Source organism: Globicephala melas, chromosome X (genome assembly GCF_963455315.2).
Source record: "Globicephala melas chromosome X, mGloMel1.2, whole genome shotgun sequence".
NCBI lineage: Eukaryota > Metazoa > Chordata > Mammalia > Artiodactyla > Delphinidae > Globicephala > Globicephala melas.
This window is the reverse complement of record NC_083335.1, coordinates 38262494-38286525: the sequence shown is the minus strand read 5'-3', so window position 1 is coordinate 38286525 and position 24032 is coordinate 38262494. Positions and strand designations below refer to the sequence as shown.

At 36.8% G+C, this 24032-nt stretch overlaps 1 protein-coding gene across 1 annotated transcript in view; it reads left to right on the top strand.

Moving 5' to 3' along the window:
• The window catches only part of IL1RAPL2 (interleukin 1 receptor accessory protein like 2), a 1145014-nt gene that overhangs the window by 1086217 nt on the left and 34765 nt on the right, over window positions 1–24032 (top strand). The window contains exon 7 of the mRNA XM_060292358.2: window positions 15490–15619. Coding sequence (XP_060148341.1) covers window positions 15490–15619 — 130 coding nt within the window. The remainder of the gene's footprint in view (window positions 1–15489; window positions 15620–24032) is intronic.

Below are 24032 nucleotides of genomic sequence, written 5' to 3'. Positions count from 1 at the left end.
CCCTAAATTACTGGGAGCTATTAAAAATATAATAGACTGCTTGGACAATCACAAAGGTTTGAGAGACAACCAAAAGCTAGGGTGAGTTGAGCAACAAGGTTCATCTCCTACATGAGGTCACCACTTCAAGACTGGAAAAGGTGGTTGTTCTATCTAATTCATAGAAGTCAACACAGAGGGTGAAGGAAAATAAACAGAGGAATATGTTTTAAGCAAAAGAACAAAATAAAATCTCAGTAAAATACCTTAATGAAATGGAGATAAGTAATTTACTTGATAGAGTTCAAAGTAATTGTCATAAAAATACTCACCAAATTTGGGAGAAGAATGGATGAGCACAGGATGAGAATTTCAACACAGAGATAGAAAATGTAAGAAAGTACCAAACAGAAGTCACAGAGCTGAAGAATACAATAACTGAACTGAAAAATACACTGGAGGGATTCAACATCACACTATAATAGATGAAGCAAAGAAAAGTTTACCTGAAGACAAGGCAGTAGAACTCACCCAATCAGAGCAGCAAAAAGAAAAAGGATGGGAAAAAAGTGAAGATAGCTTAAGAGATTTATGAAACAACACCAAGCAGACTAACATTTGCATTATAGGAAGTCCCAGAAGAAGAGAGAGAGAAAAGGCCATACAACATATTTGAAGAAATAATGGCTGAAAACTTCCCTAACCTGGGAAGGAGATGGACACCCAAATCCAAGAAACCTGGAGAGTTCCTTGTATGAGGAACCCAAAGAGACCTACACCAAGACACATAACTGTATACAGTCGTCCCTTCATATTTGAGGGTTCTATATTCATGGATTCAATGAATAAAATAATCAAACTTCATTATATAATCAAAGGGCATTACATAAGCAGCAGCATAAACATTTTTTCTCAAGTGCACATGGAACATTCTCCAGAATAGATCATATGTTAGGCCACAGAATAAGTCTTAATACATTTAAGAAGATCAAAATCATATCAAGGAGGCCGGAGCGCAGGGAGAGGACTGGGGTTGGCGGCTTGAACATAGCTTGAAGGGGTTAGTGCACCACAGCTAGCCGGGAGGGAGTCCGGGGAAAAGCCTGCACCTGCAGAAGAGGCAGGAGACTTTTCCTTCCCTCTTTGTTTCCTGGGGCGTGAGGAGAGGGGTTTAAGAACGCTGCTTAAAGGAACTCCAGAGACGGGCGCGAGCCGCGGCTAAAAGCGCGAACCCCAGAGACGGGCGCGAGCTGCGGCTGAAAGCGCGGACCCCAGAGACGGGCGCGAGCCGCGGCTGAAAGCGCGGAATCCAGAGACGGGCGCGAGCCGCGGCTAAAAGCGCGGACCCCAGAGGCGGGCGGGAGACGTTAAGGCTGCTGCTGCCGCCACCGAGGGGCCTGTGTGCGAGCACAGGTCACTCTCCACACCCCTCTTCCGCGGAGCCTGTGCAGCCCGCCACTGCCGGGTTCCCGGGATCCAGGGACAACTTCCCCGGGAGAGCGCACAGCGCACCTCAGGCTGGTGCAAAGTCACGCCGGCCTTTGCCACCGCAGGCCCGCCCCGCACTCTGTGCCCCTCCGTCCCCGCCGGCCTGAGTGCGCCAGAGCCCCCAATCAGCGGCTCTTTTAACCCCATCCTGTCTGAGCAAAAAACAGACGCCCTCCAGCGATCTACACGCAGTGGCAGGGCCAAATCCAAAGCTTAGCCCTGGGAGCTGTGAGAACAAAGAAGAGAAAGGGAAATCTCTCCCAGCAGCCTCAGAAGCAGCGGATTAAAGCTCCACAATCAACTTGATGTACCCTGCATCTGTGGAATACCTGAATAGACAACCAATCATCCCAAATTAAGGAAGTGGACTTTAGGAGCAAGATCTATGATTTTTTCCCCTTTCCTCTTTTTGTGAATGTGTATGTGTATGCTTCTGTGTGAGATCTTGTCTGTATAGTCTTGCTTCCACCATTTGTCCTAGGGTTCTATCCGTCCATGTTTTTTTTTAATTTTTTTTCTTAATAATTAATTTTAATAACCTTATTATACTTTACCTTCGTTCTTTCTTTCTTTCTTTCCGTCCTTCCTTCCCTCCTTTAGACAACGAATCATCCCAAATTGAGGAGGTGGTCTCTGACAGCAAGATTTAGGATTTTTCCCCATTTACCTCTTTTAATGAGGGTGTATGTGTATGCTTCTGTGTAAGATTTTGTCGGTATAGCTTTGCTTCCAACATTTGTCCTAAGGTTCTTTCCGTCCCTTTTTTTTTTTTTCTAAATAAGAAGTTTTTAATTCAATAACTTTATTATACTTTATTTTATTTTTACTGTATCTTCTTTCTTTCTGTCTTTTTTCCTTCTTTCCCTCCTTCCTTCCTCCCTCCCTCCCTCCCTCCCTCCTTTCTTTCCTTCTTGCCTTCTTTCCTTCTTTGCTTCTTTCTTTCTTTCTTCCTTCCTTCCTACCCTCCTTTCCTTCTTTCTTTCCTCATACTTCTACTAATTCCCTCTACTTTTTCTCCCTTTTATCCTGAGCCTGTGGATGAAAAGCTTTTGGTGCTCCAGCCAGGAGGCAGGGCTCTGCCTCTGAGGTAGGACAGCCAACTTCAGGACACCGATCAACAAGAGACCTCCCAGCTCCACATAATATCAAACGGCGAAAATCTCCCAGAGACCTCCATCTTAACACCAGCACCCAGCTTCACTCAACGACCAGCAAGCCACAGTGCTGGAAAACCTATGCCAAACAACTAGCAAAACAGGAACACAACCCCACCCATTAGCAGAGAGGCTGCCTAAAATCATAATAAGGCCACAGACACCCCCAAACACACCACCAGACGTGAACCTGCCCACTAGAGAGACAAGATCCAGCCTCATCCACCACAACACAGGCACTAGCCCCCTCCACCAGGAAGCCTACACAACCCACTGAACCAACCTTAGCCACTGGAGACAGACATCAAAAACAGGAGGAACTACAAACCTGCAGCCTGCAAAAAGGAGACCCCAAACACAGTAAGATAAGCAAAATGAGAAGACAGAAAAACACACAGCAGATAAAGGAGCAAGATAAAAATGCACCAGACCTAACAAATGAAGAGGAAATAGACAGTCTACCTGACAGAGAATTCAGAATAATGATAGTAAGGTTGATCCGAAATCTTGGAGATAGAATGGACAATAGATTGGACAAAATGCAAGAAACATTTAACAAGGACCTAGAAGAACTAAAGATGAAACAAGCAACGATGAACAACACAATAAATGAAATTAAAAGTACTCTAGATGGGATCAATAGCAGAATAACTGAGGCAGAAGAACGGATAAGTGACCTGGAAGATAAAATAGTGGAAATAACTACTGCAGAGCAGAATAAAGAAAAAAGAATGAAAAGAACTGAGGACAGTCTCAGAGACCTCTGGGACAACATTAAACGCACCAACATTCGAATTATAGGGGTTCCAGAAGAAGAAGAGAAAAAGAAAGGGACTGAGAAGATATTTGAAGAGATTATAGTTGAAAACTTCCCTAATATGGGAAAGGAAATAGTTAATCAAGTCCAGGAAGCACAGAGAGTCCCATACAGGATAAATACAAGGAGAAATACGCCAAGACACATATTAATCAAACTGTCAAAAATTAAATACAAAGAAAGCATATTAAAAGCAGCAAGGGAAAAACAACAAATAACACATAAGGGAATCCCCATAAGGTGAACAGCTGATCTCTCAGCAGAAACCCTACAAGCCAGAAGGGAGTGGCAGGACATACTGAAAGTGATGAAGGAGAAAAACCTGCAGCCAAGACTACTCTACCCAGCAAGGATCTCATTCAGATTTGATGGAGAAATTAAAACCTTTACAGACAAGCAAAAGCTGAGAGAGTTCAGCACCACCAAACCAGCTTTACAACAAATGCTAAAGGATCTTCTCTAGGCAAGAAACACAAGAGAAGGAAAAGACCTACAATAACGAACCCAAAACAATTTAGAAAATGGGAATAGGAACATACATATCGATAATTACCTTAAATGTAAATGGACTAAATGCTCCCACCAAAAGACACAGATTAGCTGAATGGATACAAAAACAAGACCCTTATATATGCTGTCTACAAGAGACCCACTTCAGACCTAGAGACACATACAGACTGAAAGTAAGGGGATGGAAAAAGATATTCCATGCAAATGGAAGCCAAAAGAAAGCTGGAGTAGCAATTCTCATATCAGACAAAATTGACTTTAAAATAAGGACTATTAAAAGAGACAAAGAAGGACACTACATAATGATCAAGGGATCGATCCAAGAAGAAGATATAACAATTGTAAATATTTATGCACCCAACATAGGAGCACCTCAATACATAAGGCAAATACTAACAGCCATAAAAGGGGAAATCGACAGTAACACATTCATAGTAGGAGACTTAAACACCCCACTTTCACCCATGGACAGATCATCCAAAATGAAAATAAATAAGGAAACACAAGCTTTAAATGATACATTAAACAAGATGGACTTAATTGATATTTATAGGACACTCCATCCAAAAACAACAGAATACACATTTTTCTCAAGTGCTCATGGAACATTCTCCAGGATAGATCATATCTTAGGTCACAAATCAAGCTTTGGTAAATTTAAGAAAATTGAAATTGTATCAAGTATCTTTTCTGACCACAACGCCATGAGACTAGATATCAACTACAGGAAAAGATCTGTAAAAAATACAAACACATGGAGGCTAAACAATACACTACTTAATAATGAAGAGATCACTGAAGAAATCAAAGAGGAAATCAAAAAATACCTAGAAACAAATGACAATGGAGACACAACGACCCAAAACCTGTGGGATGCAGCAAAAGCAGTTCTAAGGGGGAAGTTTATAGCAATACAAGCCCACCTTAAGAAGCAGGAAACATCTCGAATAAACAACCTAACCTTGCACCTCAAGCAATTAGAGAAAGAAGAACAAAAAAACCCCAAAGCTAGCAGAAGGAAAGAAATCATAAAAATCAGATCAGAAATAAATGAAAAAGAAATGAAGGAAACAATAGCAAAGATCAATAAAACTAAAAGCTGGTTCTTTGAGAAGATAAACAAAATAGATAAACCACTAGCCAGACTCATCAAGAAAAAAAGGGAGAAGACTCAAATCAATAGAATTAGAAATGCAAAAGGAGACGTAACAACTGACACTGCAGAGATAAAAGAGATCATGAGAGATTACTACAAGCAACTCTATGCCAATAAAATGGACAATCTGGAAGAAATGGACAAATTCTTAGAAATGCACAACCTGCCAAGACTGAATCAGGAAGAAATAGAAAATATGAACAGACCAATCACAAGCACTGAAATTGAAACTGTGATTAAAAATCTTCCAACAAAGAAAAGCCCAGGACCAGATGGTTTCACAGGCGAATTCTATCAAACATTTAGAGAAGAGCTAACACCTATCCTTCTCAAACTCTTCCAAAATATAGCAGAGGGAGGACCACTCCCTAACTCCTTCTACGAGGCCACCATCACCTTGATACCAAAACCAGACAAGGATGTCACAAAGAAAGAAAACTACAGGCCAATATCACTGATGAACATAGATGCAAAAATCCTCAACAAAATACTAGCAAACAGAATCCAACAGCACATTAAAAGGATCATACACCATGATCAAGTGGGGTTTATTCCAGGAATGCAAGGATTCTTCAATATACGCAAATCTATCAACGTGATAAACCATATTAACAAATTGAAGGAGAAAAACCATATGATCATCTCAATAGATGCAGAGAAAGCTTTTGACAAAATTCAACACTGATTTATGATAAAAATCCTCCAGAAAGTAGGCATAGAGGGAACTTTCCTCAACATAATAAAGGCCATATATGACAAGCCCACAGCAAACATCATCCTCAATGGTGAAAAACTGAAAGCATTTCCACTAAGATCAGGAACAAGACAAGGTTGCCCACTCTCACCACTCTTATTCAACATTGTTTTGGAAGTTTTAGCCACAGCAATCAGAGAAGAAAAGGAAATAAAAGGAATCCAAATCGGAAAAGAAGAAGTAAAGCTGTCACTGTTTGCAGATGACATGATCCTATACATAGAGAACCCTAAAGATGCTACCAGAAAACTACTAGAGCTAATCAATGAATTTGGTAAAGTGGCACGATACAAAATTAATGCACAGAAATCTCTGGCATTATATACTAATGATGAAAAATCTGAAAGTGAAATCAAGAAAACACTCCCATTTACCATTGCAACAAAAAGAATAAAATATCTAGGAATAAACCTACCTAAGGAGACAAAAGACCTGTATGCAGAAAATTATAAGACACTGATGAAAGAAATTAAAGATGATATAAATAGATGGAGAGATATACCATGTTCTTGGATTGGAAGAATCAACATTGTGAAAATGACTCTACTACCCAAAGCAATCTATAGATTCAATGCAATCCCTATCAAACTACCACTGGCATTTTTCACAGAACTAGAACAAAAAATTTCACAATTTGTATGGAAACACAAAAGACCCCGAATAGCCAAAACAATCTTGAGAACGAAAGAAGGAACTGGAGGAATCAGGCACCCTGACTTCAGACTATACTACAAAGCTACAGTTATCAAGACGGTATGGTACTGGCACAAAAACAGAAAGATAGATCAATGGAACAGGATAGAAAGCCCAGAGATAAACCCATGCACATATGGACACCTTATCTTTGATAAAGGTGGCAGTAATGTACAATGGAGAAAGGACACCCTCTTCAATAAGTGGTGCTGGGAAAACTGGACAGGTACATGTAAAAGTATGAGATTAGATCACTCCCTAACACCATACACAAAAATAAGCTCAAAATGGATTAAAGAACTAAATGTAAGGCCAGAAACTATCAAACTCTTAGAGGAAAACATAGGCAGAACACTCTATGACATAAATCACAGCAAGATCCTTTCTGACCCACCTCCTAGAGTAATGGAAATAAAAACAAAAATAAACAAATGGGACCTAATGAAACTTCAAAGCTTTTGCACAGCAAAGGAAACCATAAACAAGACCAAAAGACAACCCTCAGAATGGGAGAAAATATTTGCAAATGAAGCAACCGACAAAGGATTAATCTCCAAAATTTACAAGCAGCTCATGCAGCTCAATAACAAGAAAACAAACAACCCAATCCAAAAATGGGCAGAAGACCTAAATAGACATTTCTCCAAAGAAGATATACAGACTGCCAACAAACACATGAAAGAATGCTCAACATCATTAATCATTAGAGAAATGCAAATCAAAACTATAATGAGATATCATCTCACACCAGTCAGAATGGCCATCATCAAAAAATCTAGAAACAATAAATGCTGGAGAGGGTGTGGAGAAAAGGGAACACTCTTGCACTGCTGGTGGGAATGTGAATTGGTTCAGCCACTATGGAGAACAGTATGGAGGTTCCTTAAAAAACTACAAATAGAACTACCATATGACCCAGCAATCCCACTACTGGGCATATACCCTGAGAAAACCAAAATTCAAAAAGAGTCATGTACCAAAATGTTCATTGCAGCTCTATTTACAATAGCCCGGAGATGGAAACAACCTAAGTGCCCGTCATCGGATGAATGGATAAAGAAAATGTGGCACATATATACAATGGAATATTACTCAGCCATAAAAAGAAACGAAATTGAGCTATTTGTAATGAGGTGGATAGACCTAGAGTCTGTCATACAGAGTGAAGTAAGTCAGAAAGAAAAAGACAAATACCGTATGCTAACACATATATATGGAATTTAAGAAAAAAATGTCATGAAGAACCTAGGGGTAAAGCAGGAATAAAGACACAGACCTATTGGAGAACGGACTTGAGGTTATGGGGAGGGGGAAGGGTGAGCTGTGACAGGGCGAGAGAGAGTCATGGGCATATACACACTAACAAATGCAGTAAGGTAGATAGCTAGTGGGAAGCAGCCGCATGGCACAGGGATATTGGCTCGGTGCTTTGTGACAGCCTGGAGGGGTGGGATGGGGAGGGTGGGAGGGAGGGAGACGCAACAGGGAAGAAATATGGGAACATATGTTTATGTATGACTGATTCACTTTGTTATAAAGCAGAAACTAACACACCATTGTAAAGCAATTATACCCCAATAAAGATGTTAAAAAAAAAAAAAGGATTGGAAGAGAAAAAGTTCAGATTTAAGTTAAAAAAAAAATCATATCAAGCTTACCCTTAGCACAGGGAGATCATCAGCTCGGTGCTTTGTGACCACCTAGAGTGGTGAGATAGAGAGGGTGGGAGGGATACACAAGAGGGAGGGTATATGGGGATATATGTACATATATATGTGTGTGTGTGTGTGTGTGTGTGTGTGTGTGTGTGTGTGTATAGCTGATTCACTGTTATGCAGCAGAAATGAACACAACATTGTAAAGCAATTATACTCCAATAAAGATGTTAAAAAAATAAACACAGCATTTTAAAACTTACAAAAATAATCATATCAAGCATCATTTCAACAACAATCAAATGAATCTAGAAATTAATTAAAAGAAGAAAACTGCAAAATACACAAATATATGAATATTAAACATGCTGCTAAACAACAAATGGATCAACAAAGAAGTCAAAAGAGAAATTATAAAATACTGTTCAGCAAATGAAAATGGAAATACAACATACCAGAATTCGTGGGATGCAGCAAAAGCAGTTCTAAGAGGGAAGTTCATAGCAATAAATGCTTACCTCAAGAAACAAACAAACAAAAAATCTTAAATAAGTAACCTAACTATACTTCAAGGAATTAGAGAAAGAAAAACAAATGAAGCCCAAAGTTAGTAGAAGGAAGGAAATATCAAAGATCAGAGTGGAAATAAATGAAATAAAGACTAAAAAGACAATAGAAAAGATTAGTGAAACTAAGTGTTGGTTCTCTGAAAAGGTAAACAAAATTGACAAACCTTTAGCTATACTCACCAAGAAAAAGAGAGCGCTCACAAAAATAACATAACAAATGAAAGAAGAAACATTAGAAATGATACCACAGATAAAAGGATCTTAAGAGGCTACTATGAAAATCATATGCCAACAAACTGGGTAATCTAGAAGAAATGGGTAAATTCCTAGAAATAGACAACATTCTAAGACTGAATCCTGAAGAAAGAAAATCTGAACAGACTGATTACTAGTAAGGAGGTTGAATCAGTAGTCAAAAACTTCCCAAGAAACAGAAGTCCAGAATCGGATGTCTTCACTGATGGATTCTACCCAACATGAAAGGATTAATACCAATTATTCTCAAACTCTTCCAAAAACCTGTAGAGGAGGGAACACTTCCAGCTTCATTTTACAAGGCTAGTGTTACCATGAAACCAAAACCAGACTAGGACACCACAAGAAAATAAAATTACAGGCCAATATCCCAAATGAAAATAGATGCAAAAATCCTCAACAAAACATTATCAAACAAAATTCAACAATTTATGAAAAGGATTGTACCCCATAATCAAGTGGTATTCATTCCAGGCATGCAAGAATGGCTAAACAACTGCAAATCAATGGGATACATCACATTAAAAAGTAAAGGCATATATGTGGAACCTAGAAAAATGGCACAGATGAACTGGTTTGCAGAGCAAAAATAGAGACACAGATGTAGAAAACAAACGTATGGACACTAAGGGGGGAAGTGGTGGTGGGTGGGGGGATGAATTGGGAGATTGGGATTGACATGTATACACTAATATATATAAAATAGATAACTAATAAGAACCTTCTGTATAAAAAATATAAATAAAATTCAAAAAAATAAAGGCTAAAAATGATATGATCATCTCAATAGATGCAGGAAAAGCATTTGATAAAATTCAACTTCCAAGTATGATAGAAATTCTCAACACAGTGGTTATACAGGGAACATCCCTCAACATAATAAAGGCCATATATGACAGGCCCACAGCTAACATCATACTCAATGGTGAAGAGCTAAAAGCTTTTCTTCTAAGATTAAGAACAAGACAAGAATGTCTACTTTCACCATTTTTAATTCAACAGAGTATTGGAAGTCCTAACCAGAGCAATTAGGTAAGAAAAATAAATAAAATCATCCAAAGTGAATAGGAATAATTAAAACTGTTACTATTTGCAGATGACATGATATTATGTATAGAAAACCATAAAGACTCCACAAAAAAACTGTTAAGACTAATAAATGAATTTAGTAAAGTTGCAGGATATGAAATCAATATACCAAAGTCTGTCACATTTCTATACACTAATAACAAACTATCATTAAGAGAAATTAAGAATAAAACTCCATTTACAACAGCATCAAGAGAATAAAATTCCTAGGAATAAATTTAACCAAAGAAGTGAAAGACCTATACACTGAACACTATAAGACATCATGAAAGAAATGGAAGAAGACAAAAATAAATGGAAAGGTATCCTATGCTCATGGATTGGAAGGAACAATACTGTTAAAATGTCTATACTACCCAAAGCAATCTACAGATTCAATACAATCCCTATCAAAATGGCAATGGCATTTTTTCACATAAATAGAATAAACAATCCTAAAATTTGTATGGGACAATAAAAGACATAGATAGCCAAAACATTTTTAGAAAGAAGAACAAATATGGAGGCATCATACTCCCTGATTTCAAACTGTATTACAAAGCTACAGTAATCAAAACAGTATGGTACTGGCATAAAAACAGACACATAGATCAATGGAACAGAATATAGAGCCCAGAAATACACCCACACATATATGGTCAATTAATTTATGACACAGGAGTCAAAAATATACAATGAGGAAAGGCCAGTATCTTCAATAAATGTTATTGGGAAAACTAGACAGCCACATGCAAAAGAATGAAACTGGATGAATATCCTATACCATATACAAAAATTAACTCAAAATGGATTAAAGAGTAGAATGAAACACCTGAACCTATAAAACTCCTAGAACAAAACATAGGCAGTAAACTCCTTGATATCAGTTAGTTTGGAGATGATTTTTAAAATCTGACTCCAAACCAAAAGCAACAAAAACAAAAATAAACAAATGGGATTACATCAAACAAAAAAGCTTTTGCACAGTAAAGGAAACCATCAACAATGAAAAGGCAACTGACTGAATAAGAGAAAATATTTGCAAATCATATATATGATAGGTGGTAAATATCCAAAATATATAAAGAACACATATAACTCAATAGCAAACCAAACCAAAAAAAAAAAAAAACTTGATTTAGAAATGGGCAGATCTGAACAAACATATTTCCAAAGAAGACATGCAGATGGCCAACAGGTACATGAAATGATAATCAACAGATTGCTAACAGGTACATGAAATAATCATCAGAGAAATGCAAATCAAACCACAATGAGATCACCTCACACCTGTTAGAATGGCTATTATCAAAAAGACAACAAATAACAAGTGTCGGTGAGGATGTGGAAAAAAGGGAAACCTTGTGCACTGTTGGTAGGAATATAAATTAGTGTAGCCACTATATGGAAAACAGTATGGAGTTTTCTCAAAGTTAAAAATAGAACTACCATATGATTCAGTAATTCCGCTCTGAGTATTTATCCAAAGAAAATGAACACACTAGCTCAAAAAGGTATCTGCACCCCCATATTCATTGGAGCATTACTTACAATAGCCAAGATATGGAAACAACCTAAGTGTCCATCAATGGGTGAATGGATAAAGAAAAGGTGGTGTGTGTGTGTGTGTGTGTGTGTGTGTGTGTGTAATGAAATATCATTCACCCATGAAAAAGAATGAAATCTCACTATTTGAAACAACATGGATGGATGTTGAGGGCATTATGCTAAGTGAAATAAGTCATACAAAGACAAATACTGTATGACCTCAATTATATGTGGAATCTAAAACAAACAAATAAGTAAACATAAAACAAACTCATAGATAAAAATAGATTGGTGGTTGCCAGAGGTGGGGTTTGTGGTGGGTGGGCAAAATGAGAGGTCAATAGGTACAAACTTCCAGTTATAAAGTAAATAAGTCATGGTGATATAATGTACAACATGGTGACTATAGTTAGTACTGTATTGCATTTTGAAAGTTGCTAAGAGAGTAGATCGTAAAAGCCTTCATCACAAGAAAAAATAAATTCATGACTATGTGTGGTGACATGTTAACTAGACTTATTTTGGTGATCATTTTGCAATATATAATATCAAATCATTGTATTATATACCTAAAACTAATATATTATATGTCAATTATACCTCAATTGAAAAAATAAAGCTGATATGAATATTTGTGTACAAGTCTTTATATAGACATAGGCTTTCATATGGAATGGTTGAATCACATGGCAGATGTTCAACTTTTTAAGAAACTATAGATTAATTTTAACTTCCTAGAATTTTATATAAATTGAGTCATAAAGCATGTACTCTTTTGTTTGACCTCTTTAACTTAGTATAATTGCTTTAAATCTCAAAAATCATATGTTGTGGTATGTATCAGTACTTCATCCTTTTCATACCTGATGAATATTTTTTGTATGGATGTACCAGAGTATTCCTTCACCTGTTGATGAACATTTGGACTATTTCCAGTTTTGGGGTATTACAAATAAAGCTGGTATGAACATTCATATATAAGTCTTTGTATGAACATATGTTTTATTGACTGGTCTAGACTTAATAAAGTGATAGAGAAATTGCTAGTAATACAGACTGAACCTAAAAGGGAGTTATGTCTAAAGCTGTTACCTTGTAAATAGCACAAAACACTGAGAAGCTCGCAAAGTTATTTTTATTTTGATAGTCTTTAACCTACTGTACAATCCTTTTTAGATAGAAATATGAGTTGGTCATCTCTACTAGTAGGATATACAGTACCATAGGAATGACTTTGAAAACATCTGGAGGCAAAACAATACAATAGCAAACAGATACAAATGGTAGATAGGAGTTTGCACATGCATGTAAGCCAGATTTTAGAAAAACCTGGAGAGACTGTTTCAGGTTATTTGCTCAATCAGTGCTGAGATCCCTCCCAGGCCTTTTGAAAGAAGAGATATTCACAACGTGGCACACATTGATTCTTACTATCTGGCGCAAGAGCTGATCATTTTGGGACTCTCCTCAGAGTACTGCGTATGATGATTGAACCATCTTCCTGTTTTAGCCGTTGACAAAGGCTTCAGGATATTTGTTCAGCATTTGTAGAAACTAGACTGCTGAAATATGTCTCTTGCATTTATTTAGCAAAACCTGTCTGATAGGAGAGTAAAAACATTCCCAGGAGAAATCGCTGCAATAGTCAGTACCCATTGTGTAGTGCCAAGGAAAGGGCAAATGCTGTCATTTTTGATAGACCACCTCAGGGAGGCACCTTTTTGCACATCGCTATAATCGTCTTTTTCCATTAAAATCAAACCAGGCCTGAGTACCCACATGCTAGGAATCACTAAAAGGTATTTTATTTGATATATTCTTTCAACATAGCCCAAAGGAATGACAACCAGAATTTATTTGTATAAATGTATATACTGGTAGTTTTAGCAACTGGGATCCTTATAATAATGTTTATCACAGTCTCTGGATCTTTTGCCATCTAGGTTGACATTCTGTAATACCTTTAGTTTCATGGGAATGAAGAGCAGTAAGGCATAAAAAGACCCTGTGTTCGGGTTTAGAGAACACAGGGCCTGCTTGGATGAATCACACCTACTCTAGAATCTGGGAAATATTTATAGAGCATTGATAAGAAAAGGATATTACCCCATAGGCACTCATAAGTAAAAGAAGGACATGAGATTGGCAGGATCAAAATGAACAGTTATCTATCTCATTACATATATAGAATTATGCCTCAAACTTGACTTTTTGAAAGACCAAGCCTTGGAAGGAAAACACAACCATGCTAAATTTGGATGGGACTTGCACGTTCACCAAGCACTTTTGTAGATATTGTCTTATCTGAGCATCCAAAGTATTATTACCATCCGTATTACATATATGAGAAATCAGTTTGTAAAAGGTTAGGTAATGTACCCAGGGCCAGAGAGTCTACTTTTTAATGATAGATCCAAAACAAGGACCCACATCTCTTAGCTATACAAGGCTGTCTTCCATTTTTTAGACAAGTTTGTATCACAAAACACATGTTCAAAGAAACAATGAATAACCTTGTTTCAGATTAGCATGACATATATGAAAGACTGTTGATATCAAAGCTTTTGAGAGTAATTGAATGATCCCAAAGGTCCATGACAAGTCATTTGCTGAGAGAGAAATTTACACTATAAAAAGACCAATATTTGGTAGCACTTATTGTGGTTAAGCCCAGCCTATCACCCAGCATCCATATGTCTATGAGGTTTTCTTAATTTCCACAGTCTCAATGTAGACCCTAACTCCAATTAAAATTGTTTCTTGGTGAAAATGGTCCTCAAAGCAAGCCATCTGCTAGTTATGGTGATTAAATAGAAAGGTTCCCAAAAAGTAATGGTTCTTAGAACATGGAAGTTTTGGATCAATTTAAGAATAGAAAGGAGAAATTTTACACAGCTCAGAGTTATAATGGGAACAATTTCACCATGTACTATACAAGGAAAAAAATATTTTTGAAATTGCTTTATCTAGTGCTCCAACCAGGGCAAAAATTACATGTTATAGAGAAAATGATGTTATATTATGATTTATGAATTAGGGGATTCCTTTGTCAGAAATGTCAAGATTGTACTCTCTATACCATTCTTCCCTTACTGATGTACTTTGTAAGAAGAAAATAAAATCAACGCCAGCAAAAAAAAATTGCTTATATATTTGATGATAAATTCATAATTAAAACAAAGTTTTTAGCTATAATCAGCAAGATGCATAGTAAAAAACTGCAGTATTGCCTAGAATTATTTAAGTTCTGTAGGTGACACAAGGAATATCGAAGATATGGTTAGACTGAGTTTTCACTGCATGTACTTTCTATAGATATTCTTATAATTATAAAATTCTTATTTGATTTTAATTATCCAATTTTTCTCAGAATATACAATAATCAGAATTAACAAAATTTCTCTATGCAATCTTAGTAATAGTGGATAGTCTATTATATATTTTCTCACAAATCAAAAATTAACTTATACTTTGATTAATGTTAACTTCAAAGGTAAGTCCAAGTAAGCAGTTATTAATATGCTCAAAAAAGGAAAATAAAAGAGGGTTCCTTCCATATGATTCTTTCATATTAGTTCCTAGGAGGGAGGCAGTAAAAATAAGCAGTTCTAAAAACTTAGTAACTTTCTTTACTTTCTCATTTTTGATAATATATTGAATTTTAAAATTTCCCAGAGGCCCTTGTAACTATTTTAAAATGTTCTCATTTGCAGTGATAAGGTGATTGGAAGAAGAGTTATAAATGGGTCACTTCTGAGTTTTCCTTTGGATGTTAAATGGTCCTTTTCTGTCTTCCAATGATAACCAGAGCCATTTGCTCATTTTTTTCTCTGTCATTCTCAGGTAAGCCTCTGAACATCCCTTGCAAAGCATTCTTTGGATTCAGTGGAGAGTCCGGACCAATGATCTACTGGATGAAAGGGGAGAAGTTTATTGAGGAACTGGCAGGTCACATTAGAGAAGGTGAAATAAGGTACAGAACTTGAATTGCTTACTTTTCTTTGCTGTGTTTGCAGTTAAGCAATGGAATATCCTAGAAGAGCTTCTGCCTGGGATTTTAATTGCAACTCCAAATCATTCCATTTTCTAAAAGCTGATCTGGTGGAGAGAATGAGGCTGACTGTCTTAAGAAATGCTAATGTATAAGCTTCCAATATAAGGAAGTTTTCTCAGGTTCTAAGAGTATACCATGGGGTATAATGATTCCCTCAAAGCTGCCTAAGCAAATTCCTTTAAGGTTTCAAAGCTTAGGCCACTGTTTCTCTAGTCCCAGCAAAGATCCAAACTTTGTAGGTGACTCTTCAGACCACAGGGCAAATGCTCATTTACTCCCTGGGAACAGACAACTTTCATATGTCATAAGTATAAAGCTGTGGTGGCAGTAGTAAGCCAGTACTCGCCAAAATAACTGTTGACTCTTGTTGAATAGTGTTTCTTTTTCCCAGTACCCACTGCTCATCCTGAAAGTGACTTTCAGGTTAGTACCTCCCTAGACCTCTTTTCACTCTCCTGTTACACAGATACCTCCCTGGTATATAGATATCTATTCTATTGGTTTTCTAATCCTATGTATATGACCACATTGTACAAATAAGAGATAGGTAATTTTTTCTACCTCAGTCTATGGGGTTACCCTTTGATTTCAGAAATGGTGATATATAATGTACTTTTCTCACTCCAATAGGAATTGGGACCCTTCCCCCTCCACCGCTATTAAGAATCATGAAATAGAAATCAAACCAGTATTTCAGTGCAACTAATGTTAAAATGTGTTCTTTATTTTTCTTATTAAATATAGAGCAGTTTAAAAGAAAAATGTACACATTATATTATTTACTATGATTAGGTATAATTTATAATAACTACCATGACAGTTTTTCTTCATGTGTCCATGTAATAACTCCCCCCTAGGGGTACATATCTTTGAGGGTCTATGAACCCCCTGAGAGTTTATGCAAAATATTCTCTATATGAGCATATTTCTAGGAAGAAAAGTACATGAAAATGTACCTGACACCATTAGTCATCGGGGAAAGATAAATCAAAACCATGTGATAATATTGGGTCGGCCAAAAAGTTCGTTCGGGATTTTCTGTAAGATGGTATGGAAAACCCCAACAAACTTTTTGGCCAATACTTCATACTCACTAGGATGGCTATAATCAAAATGTCAGATTACAACAAGTGCTGACGAGGATGCAGAGAAATTGGAACCCTCATACACTTCTGGTGGGAGTGTAAAATGGTGCAGCCACTTTCTGCAATTCCTCAAATGGTTAAACAAAGAGTTATCAGCAATTCCCTTCCTAGGTATATAACCAAGAGAAATCAAAACATATATCCACACAAAAACGTGTATATAAATGTTCACAGTAGCATTATTCATAATAGACAATAGGTGGAAACAGCCTAAATGACCATTAACTGATGCATGGATAAATAAAATGTGATGTATTCATACAGTGGAATAGTGTTTAGCCATATAAAGGAATAAATGAGATAGTGATACACACTACAACATGGATGAACCTTGAAAACATTCTCAGTGAAAGAAGTCAGTGACAAAAGACCACATATTATATGATTTCATTTATATGAAATGCCTAGAATAGGCCAATCTATAGAGACAAAAGTATACTAGTATTTGCTTAGAGCTGGGAGAATGGAGCAATAAGGGTAAGTACCTAGAGTATATGGGTAAGTTTTATGGAGTGGGTTTTGGTGTGCTGGATACAATATTGTAATCTAAAATGCATTATTTTAAAGTGTACAATTCAGTAACATTTAATACATTCACAATGTTGTGCAACCACCACCACTATCTAGTTCTAGAAATTTTTCATCACCCCAAGAGGAATCTCTATGCCCTTTGAGTCTAAGGCTTCTTTTGGAGGTGATGAAAATGTTACAAAATTGACTGTGCTGATGGTTGCACATACTTGTGAATATACTAAAAAACAGTGAATTGTGCATTTTAAATGGATGAATTGTATGGTATGTAAATGATATCTCAATAAAGCTATTTTTTTAAAAATACTTCTAACTGATTGCCTGACATAAAAAGATACTCAGAAAAAAATAATCAGTATACTACTTACAAATAGTTCTTAACTATTAATTCCCATTTAATCTTTAAGGTTCCTAATAGGTATCACTTTATTAGCCAATTTCAAGTTAAGGTTTATGAAATTAATGCAAATGAATTTATATTAACTTATTTCAGAAGATACGTGTTTAGAATTATTCTCAATATATCTGCCTGTAAAAGACTTTAAGGGTCACTCGTCATTTTTCAGAGAAAGAAACTGGTCCCCAAACAGCCAGTGGTAGGTACAGTGGTACAAAGAAGCAAAATTTCCACTACCAAAAAGCTCAGAGCTATGTTTAATGATCAAAGGTAGTAGTTATATGAGCCTAAGATAATTATTTCCCTTTTCCTATACATGACTAATTGGATTTTTAAAAAAATAAACAGGTTTATTGGCACATAATTGACATACAATAAACACACAATTTAGAGTGTATAATCTGTAAGGGCTGATTGATATATGTATCCACCTATGAAACCATCATCATAATGAAGATAATGAACATATAAATTACCCACAAGTTTCCTGGTGCTCCTTGCTAATGCCCCCCTCCTGCCCTTCTTTCAAAACAACACTTATCTTTCTGTCACTATAAATCAGTTTGCATTTTATAGAGTTTTATATAAATGGAATCATGCAGTACGTGCTCTTTTATTGTCTGGATTATTTCACTAAACACAATTATTTTGAGATTCATCTGTCTTGTTACAAGTATCAGTAGTTCATTCTTTTTTTTTTATTGCTCAGTATTATTCCATTATATGGATATAAACAATTTGGTTATCCATTCACTTGTTGATTGACATTTGGGTTGTTTCCAGTTTGAGGGCTATTACAGATAAAGCTGCTATGAACATACATGTATGCATCTTTGCATGCATATATATTTCCTTTATTCCTGGATAAATGTCTAGACATGGAATGGATGAATTTGATAGTAAGTGTACATTTAACTGTTTTAGTTCCTTTTAAAGCTTTTTTAAAAAAATCTTTACTTTTTAGAATAATTTTAGATTTACATAAAAATTGTAAAGATAGTGTCTTATTCTGTTCAGCTGCTATAAATTTCATAGACTGGGTGGGTTAAACAACAAATATTTATTTCTCACAGTTCTAGAGATTGGGAAGTCCAAAATCAAGGCACCAGCAGACTCAATGGCTGATGTGAGCTCACTTCCTGGTTGATAGATGGCCATTTTCTTACTGTACCCTCAGTGTCCTCACATGGCAAAAGAGGCAGTTTTTCTTGTTATTAACATCTTAAGTTACTATGGTACATTTGTTACAATTAAAGAACCAAAATTGATACGTTATTATTAACTAAAGTCAATACTTCATTCAAATGGCCTTAGTTTTTACTTACTGTCTTTTTTTTTTCTCCAGGATTATCTGACTTTTTAAGAATCTTCCAAACTATACTCCAAAGTGGTTATACCATTTTACAAAAGAAAAGTTAGGCCATGCTGCTGCTCCAGCAGCAAATGATTAGAGTGGTGGGAGACAAAGCACACATATGTGAAACAGTTTAATCCAGTCCCAGCCACTGTATTAGGTGCCAAATGAGTCACCCAGATATTAAAGTGCTATAGGAAGTCAAACTTTCAGGATTTGCAAAACATCATTGTTTACTGGATTCTGTTAGATCCTCTTTCTCTACCATCTACAACCCTTCCAGTAACAAAGGGTGCATACCTATATTTTTGCAGGGGAGGAAAGTAACATAGAATTTGTTTTGAAAATTTCACAAAACCTTACTAGCTAACTAGAGACACTTTCAGAGAAGTGCAAACAAAGAGGCAGGAATTCCTGGCCAAGAGAAACATATAGTTGGCCATTTTGTAATATTAATTGTATGATCTATGATCTATTTGGGAGCTTGTGTGGGTGTGGGAATTCATTCAGGCTATGGCCATTTATGCTAAAACACGAGTTAATTACTAGATTCTGTTTTCTAGCTTCCAAAAGCAATGTCCTTGAAACAAGATTTTTACACAGTATGGTGGATTGGAACAAATCTGGTAGTTTCATCGAAAACAAAGTTGCTAATCATATCATTAGTTCAATCAAGAAAAGATCTACATTCTTTCATAGCCCACATATATTCTCCAAAGGGAACAGTTCTGACAGCAGAATGCTGAAGATGTGAAGTAGAGGATTCCTCTCAAAATCATTTCTGGAAACAAAATTTCCTTCTGAATGCATAGCTCTCCCAAAGGGTATTGTATTTACTTCATATTTTAATTGAATCACAACTCTTGTGTTGTGCACATATGTCAGAAGTGCACTTCCCAGTAGATCTAAGAAGTGGGGATGTAAATTAATTGCTCTTAAGAAGTTAACTTATGGAGAAGCTGCTGCAGAGGCAATGGATCTGGCAAGACGACTGACCATGCTGCCTAGGTTCTCCATTTCCTGGGCAGCAGCTTGATCCTAGAAGTATGTGTTGTACCTTTTTATCTCTTAGTATTGCCCCAGAGGAATAGAAGACTTTGAAGAAAAAATCTACCTAAGGGTAGATTAGTGCAGCCTAATCTATAGTCAGTGCAGCCTCTGTATTCAGCAGTTCCCTTGCATTTTTTTTGTATGTTTGTTTGTTTGTTTTGCGGTACGCAGGCCCCTCACCGCTGTGGCCTCTCCCACCGCGGAGCACAGGCTCCGGACGCGCAGGCCCAGCGGCCATGGCTCACGGGCCCAGCCGCTCCGCGGCACGTGGGATCCTCCCGGACCGGGGCACGAACCCGCGTCCCCCGCATCGGCAGGCAGACTCCCAACCACTGCACCACCAGGGAAGCCCCCCCTTGCAGTTTGACTAGCAGATTTGATCGAATCCTGACCAGGGTTTTGGAGTTCTTATTTGTTTGTTCTCTGGGTTACTTTGACCACCATGGTTCCTTGTATCTCCTTACTTGCAACCTGCTGCCAAAGTACTCAAACTCCACTCTGGGCATACAGATTCTCCTTTATCTCCCTTTAGGCAGAAATTTGGCATAGCCCTACCAAAGTCCATGATGTTTTAAGAGACTGAGCCCTAAGGAAATTTGAACCCAAATGTAGCATCCAATCACAACTGCCAGCCTATCCCATACAACTGCATCGCAGCATTTCCACTGACTCCAAAAGATGTCATCTGTGGGGATGTTAAGGGAATTTTGCATGTGCAGTAGCATAAGCTACAGTTGTGCAAATCTGGTTATTTTTATCTACCATTTTAAAGTCCTTGCAACAAGCTGCTCTCTACAAGCTCTACCACGTCTATTCAGAGAAGTCAAATTATTATTGGGAGGAGACACAGTGGAAACTATCCTTAGGAGAGGACTTCCTAATTTCTGTCCCTCTGTTTAAACTTAATGGGAACGGCTTGCAAAGTGGGGTAAGAGAGTTCATGAACAGGAGTAGTCTTTGGGTATGAGCATTCTAGCAAGACCAACCCAGTTCCACACCTTTACAGACCTTCCTTTTAATTAATCTTAACAGAGGCTTGAGAATTTTTTTAAAAAAATTACAGTGAGGTACATATTCCACAGTGTTAATAAAAAATGCCAGAGAAACTGAACTAATCCTATTAAACAAGAAATAATAGTCCTTAAGCTTCCCTGCAGGGTTGTGAATTGCATCTGATAGTCGATGGAGACTGCATGAATTTCAGTGCAATTGCTTTGCCCCAATGGAGAGTAATTTTCGATTATAAATCTCACTTTACAAATCTCCCTATCAATAGCTAATGTTTTTCCCCCAGCCAATACCATAAAGCAAGTTTACCAAATCTTGTATAATTCTTGACCTGAAAAACATATTCAATTTATCTTAAGGCTTTTCAGACAAGCTTCTTAAAATGCAAATAATTTAATTTACTTTCAATTCCTAAAAGGCTACAAGTTGAATATGGGCTTTGTTCACTTGTAAGTTTTGTTTTTTTCACTCCTGCTTCTACCACTTTCCAGCCTTCTGTTTCCATCCCTTTACCTTAACATACCTTTCTTGAGTAAGTGAAATGCTCTTGACAAAGAAGGGAATGTGATACAGGTATGAAAAGATTTTATTCTTAAAATAGGGTGAGTCTATGTTAAAGATCCAAAATAATCTATTAATATCTCACCAATTTAAACAAATAATATGGAGCTGGGAATATTAATTTTTCCCCAGGAAGGCCAAGGCAAAATGATGAGCTCTGTTTTGGCAGCTTCCCACCATGCTTTTTCAGTGCCTTGAAACACCCAACCTGCTCTAGCTGCCCCAAAATTGAACTAAAAACATAACAAAACAATCCCCTAACACACACATAATCCCTTGTTTTCTCCCACTCTCAGGTCATCCCACTGGAAGGAGGAATATTGATTGATCACTTTGCCTTGACTTAAATAATTTTCAAAACTCATCATATATATATATGTAAGTGTAGATATTGTAAGTCATAAGGAGTCTTCAATGGAAAAGTAAACTTCATAAGCAGCATAGTTTTACCTAAGGGCAGCCTTAATGACCATTTATCTGAAGGATGATTTTTGGAGGAGTGGTGACTCTACTATCCACAGTTCCACTTCCACAGTGGGTCTTAGCCTTGACGTATGCATAAAATATTTAAAGGCTACCTAAGACATATTTGTTATCTCTCTTCATTTACTGAGCAGATTATAGATGCCTAGTCTCAAATATGGTGTTTTCTATTGTAAGCTGCTCGAGACAAGCAACTATAGTTAGTAAATAATAATTCCTCCATGTTTCTATGCTACACAGTACGTTGCAAAAACATTTTGACATCCTAAATTACATTGGATTTTTATGATAACCATCTGAGATAAATCATATCAGTTTATTTTACAGATTAAAAAATCTGAGGTTTAGTGACTGAGGAAGAGCTGTCCTTGGGCAGTTGATTCATAGTTCCAGTGGAGCTACATTGACTTTATCAGAACACAGCTAGCAAGAATCATCAATTCTCAGAATGATCTGTTGTAGTCCACATTTAGGATATAAAGAGTCAAAACCTGCCCAGGACTGAAAGAGTAAAAAATCAGTTGGGACTGAGAATAAGCAGCCCAGCTATTAATCAGGCTGGGAGGACAGACAGATAAAACCAGCTGCAAAGTTAACAGAAAATACTGTTTCTTCCAAGGTCATGCAGCAGTTGTATAATGCCATAATGACCCCCACCTCTTTGGAGTGACTACTGTTTTCTTACCAGTGATGCCCAGACCTGCTTTGCTATTTTCATATTACTGGGAATACCCAATTAGTAAACCACCTCCACCTCATGACAGTACACAATTCCTAGTCAATCCTCCCCCCATACCACCAACTGCCTCAGAAGTTGCAATCAATCCAGAACTTATTTCTGCTTCTTTACACCATCCTCAGAATCTTTAGTGGGAACCCAAATGTTACAAAAGATGCTTTTTTCTTCTCTTCAATCAAGAAACAATCCACAGTTCCTCTGGAGCGTTTCTTCCACAGTGTATTCAGTCAACAAATCTGATTGTGTCAGCCTACGGGCTTGATCCTGGTCTTTGACTAATAAGGCTTTAACAGGAATTTTTTTAAAAAGCAAATGACACTAAAATAAAGATTTTGTTTCCTTAAGAGGGTTTTTAAAAACTATCTCCTATTATTGATGTTCTCAATCATTATTCCTGGATAATGATTACTCATACTCAGAATAAAGACCCAGAGACTTGCAAGATACCTAGTCGTCAAAGGAGGATTCAGTTTGGTTTCAGGGACTATTTACAGTTAATGGAAACTGGAACAGCACATACAACTCAACATCAAAAAAACAAAGAACCCAATTAAAAATGAGCAGAAGACCTGAATAAACATTTTTCCAAAGAGGAAATGCAGAAGGCCAACAGGCACATGAAAAGATGCTAAACATCACTAATCATCAGGGAAATGCAAATCAAAACCAAAATGAGAGATCACCTCACACCTGTCAGAATGGTTCTCATCAAAAAGAACACAAATAACAAATGTTGGAGAGGATGTGGAGGAAAGGGTACCCTAGTACACTGTTGGTGGGATTGTAAATGGGTGCAGCCACTGTAGAAAACAGTATGGAAGTTCCTCAAAAAACTAAAAATAGAACTACCATATGTTCCAAGAATTACAAGCTTTCATTTTATTTTATTTTATTTTATTTATTTTTTATTTTGGGGGGAATCCAATCTCTTTGCTCTATTTCATTTTTGATTTTTAAAAAATTCCATCTTTATTGAAGTATGATTGACAAATAAAAATTGTATATATTTAATGTATACAATGTGATGTTTTGGTATATGTATACATTGTGAAATGATTACCACA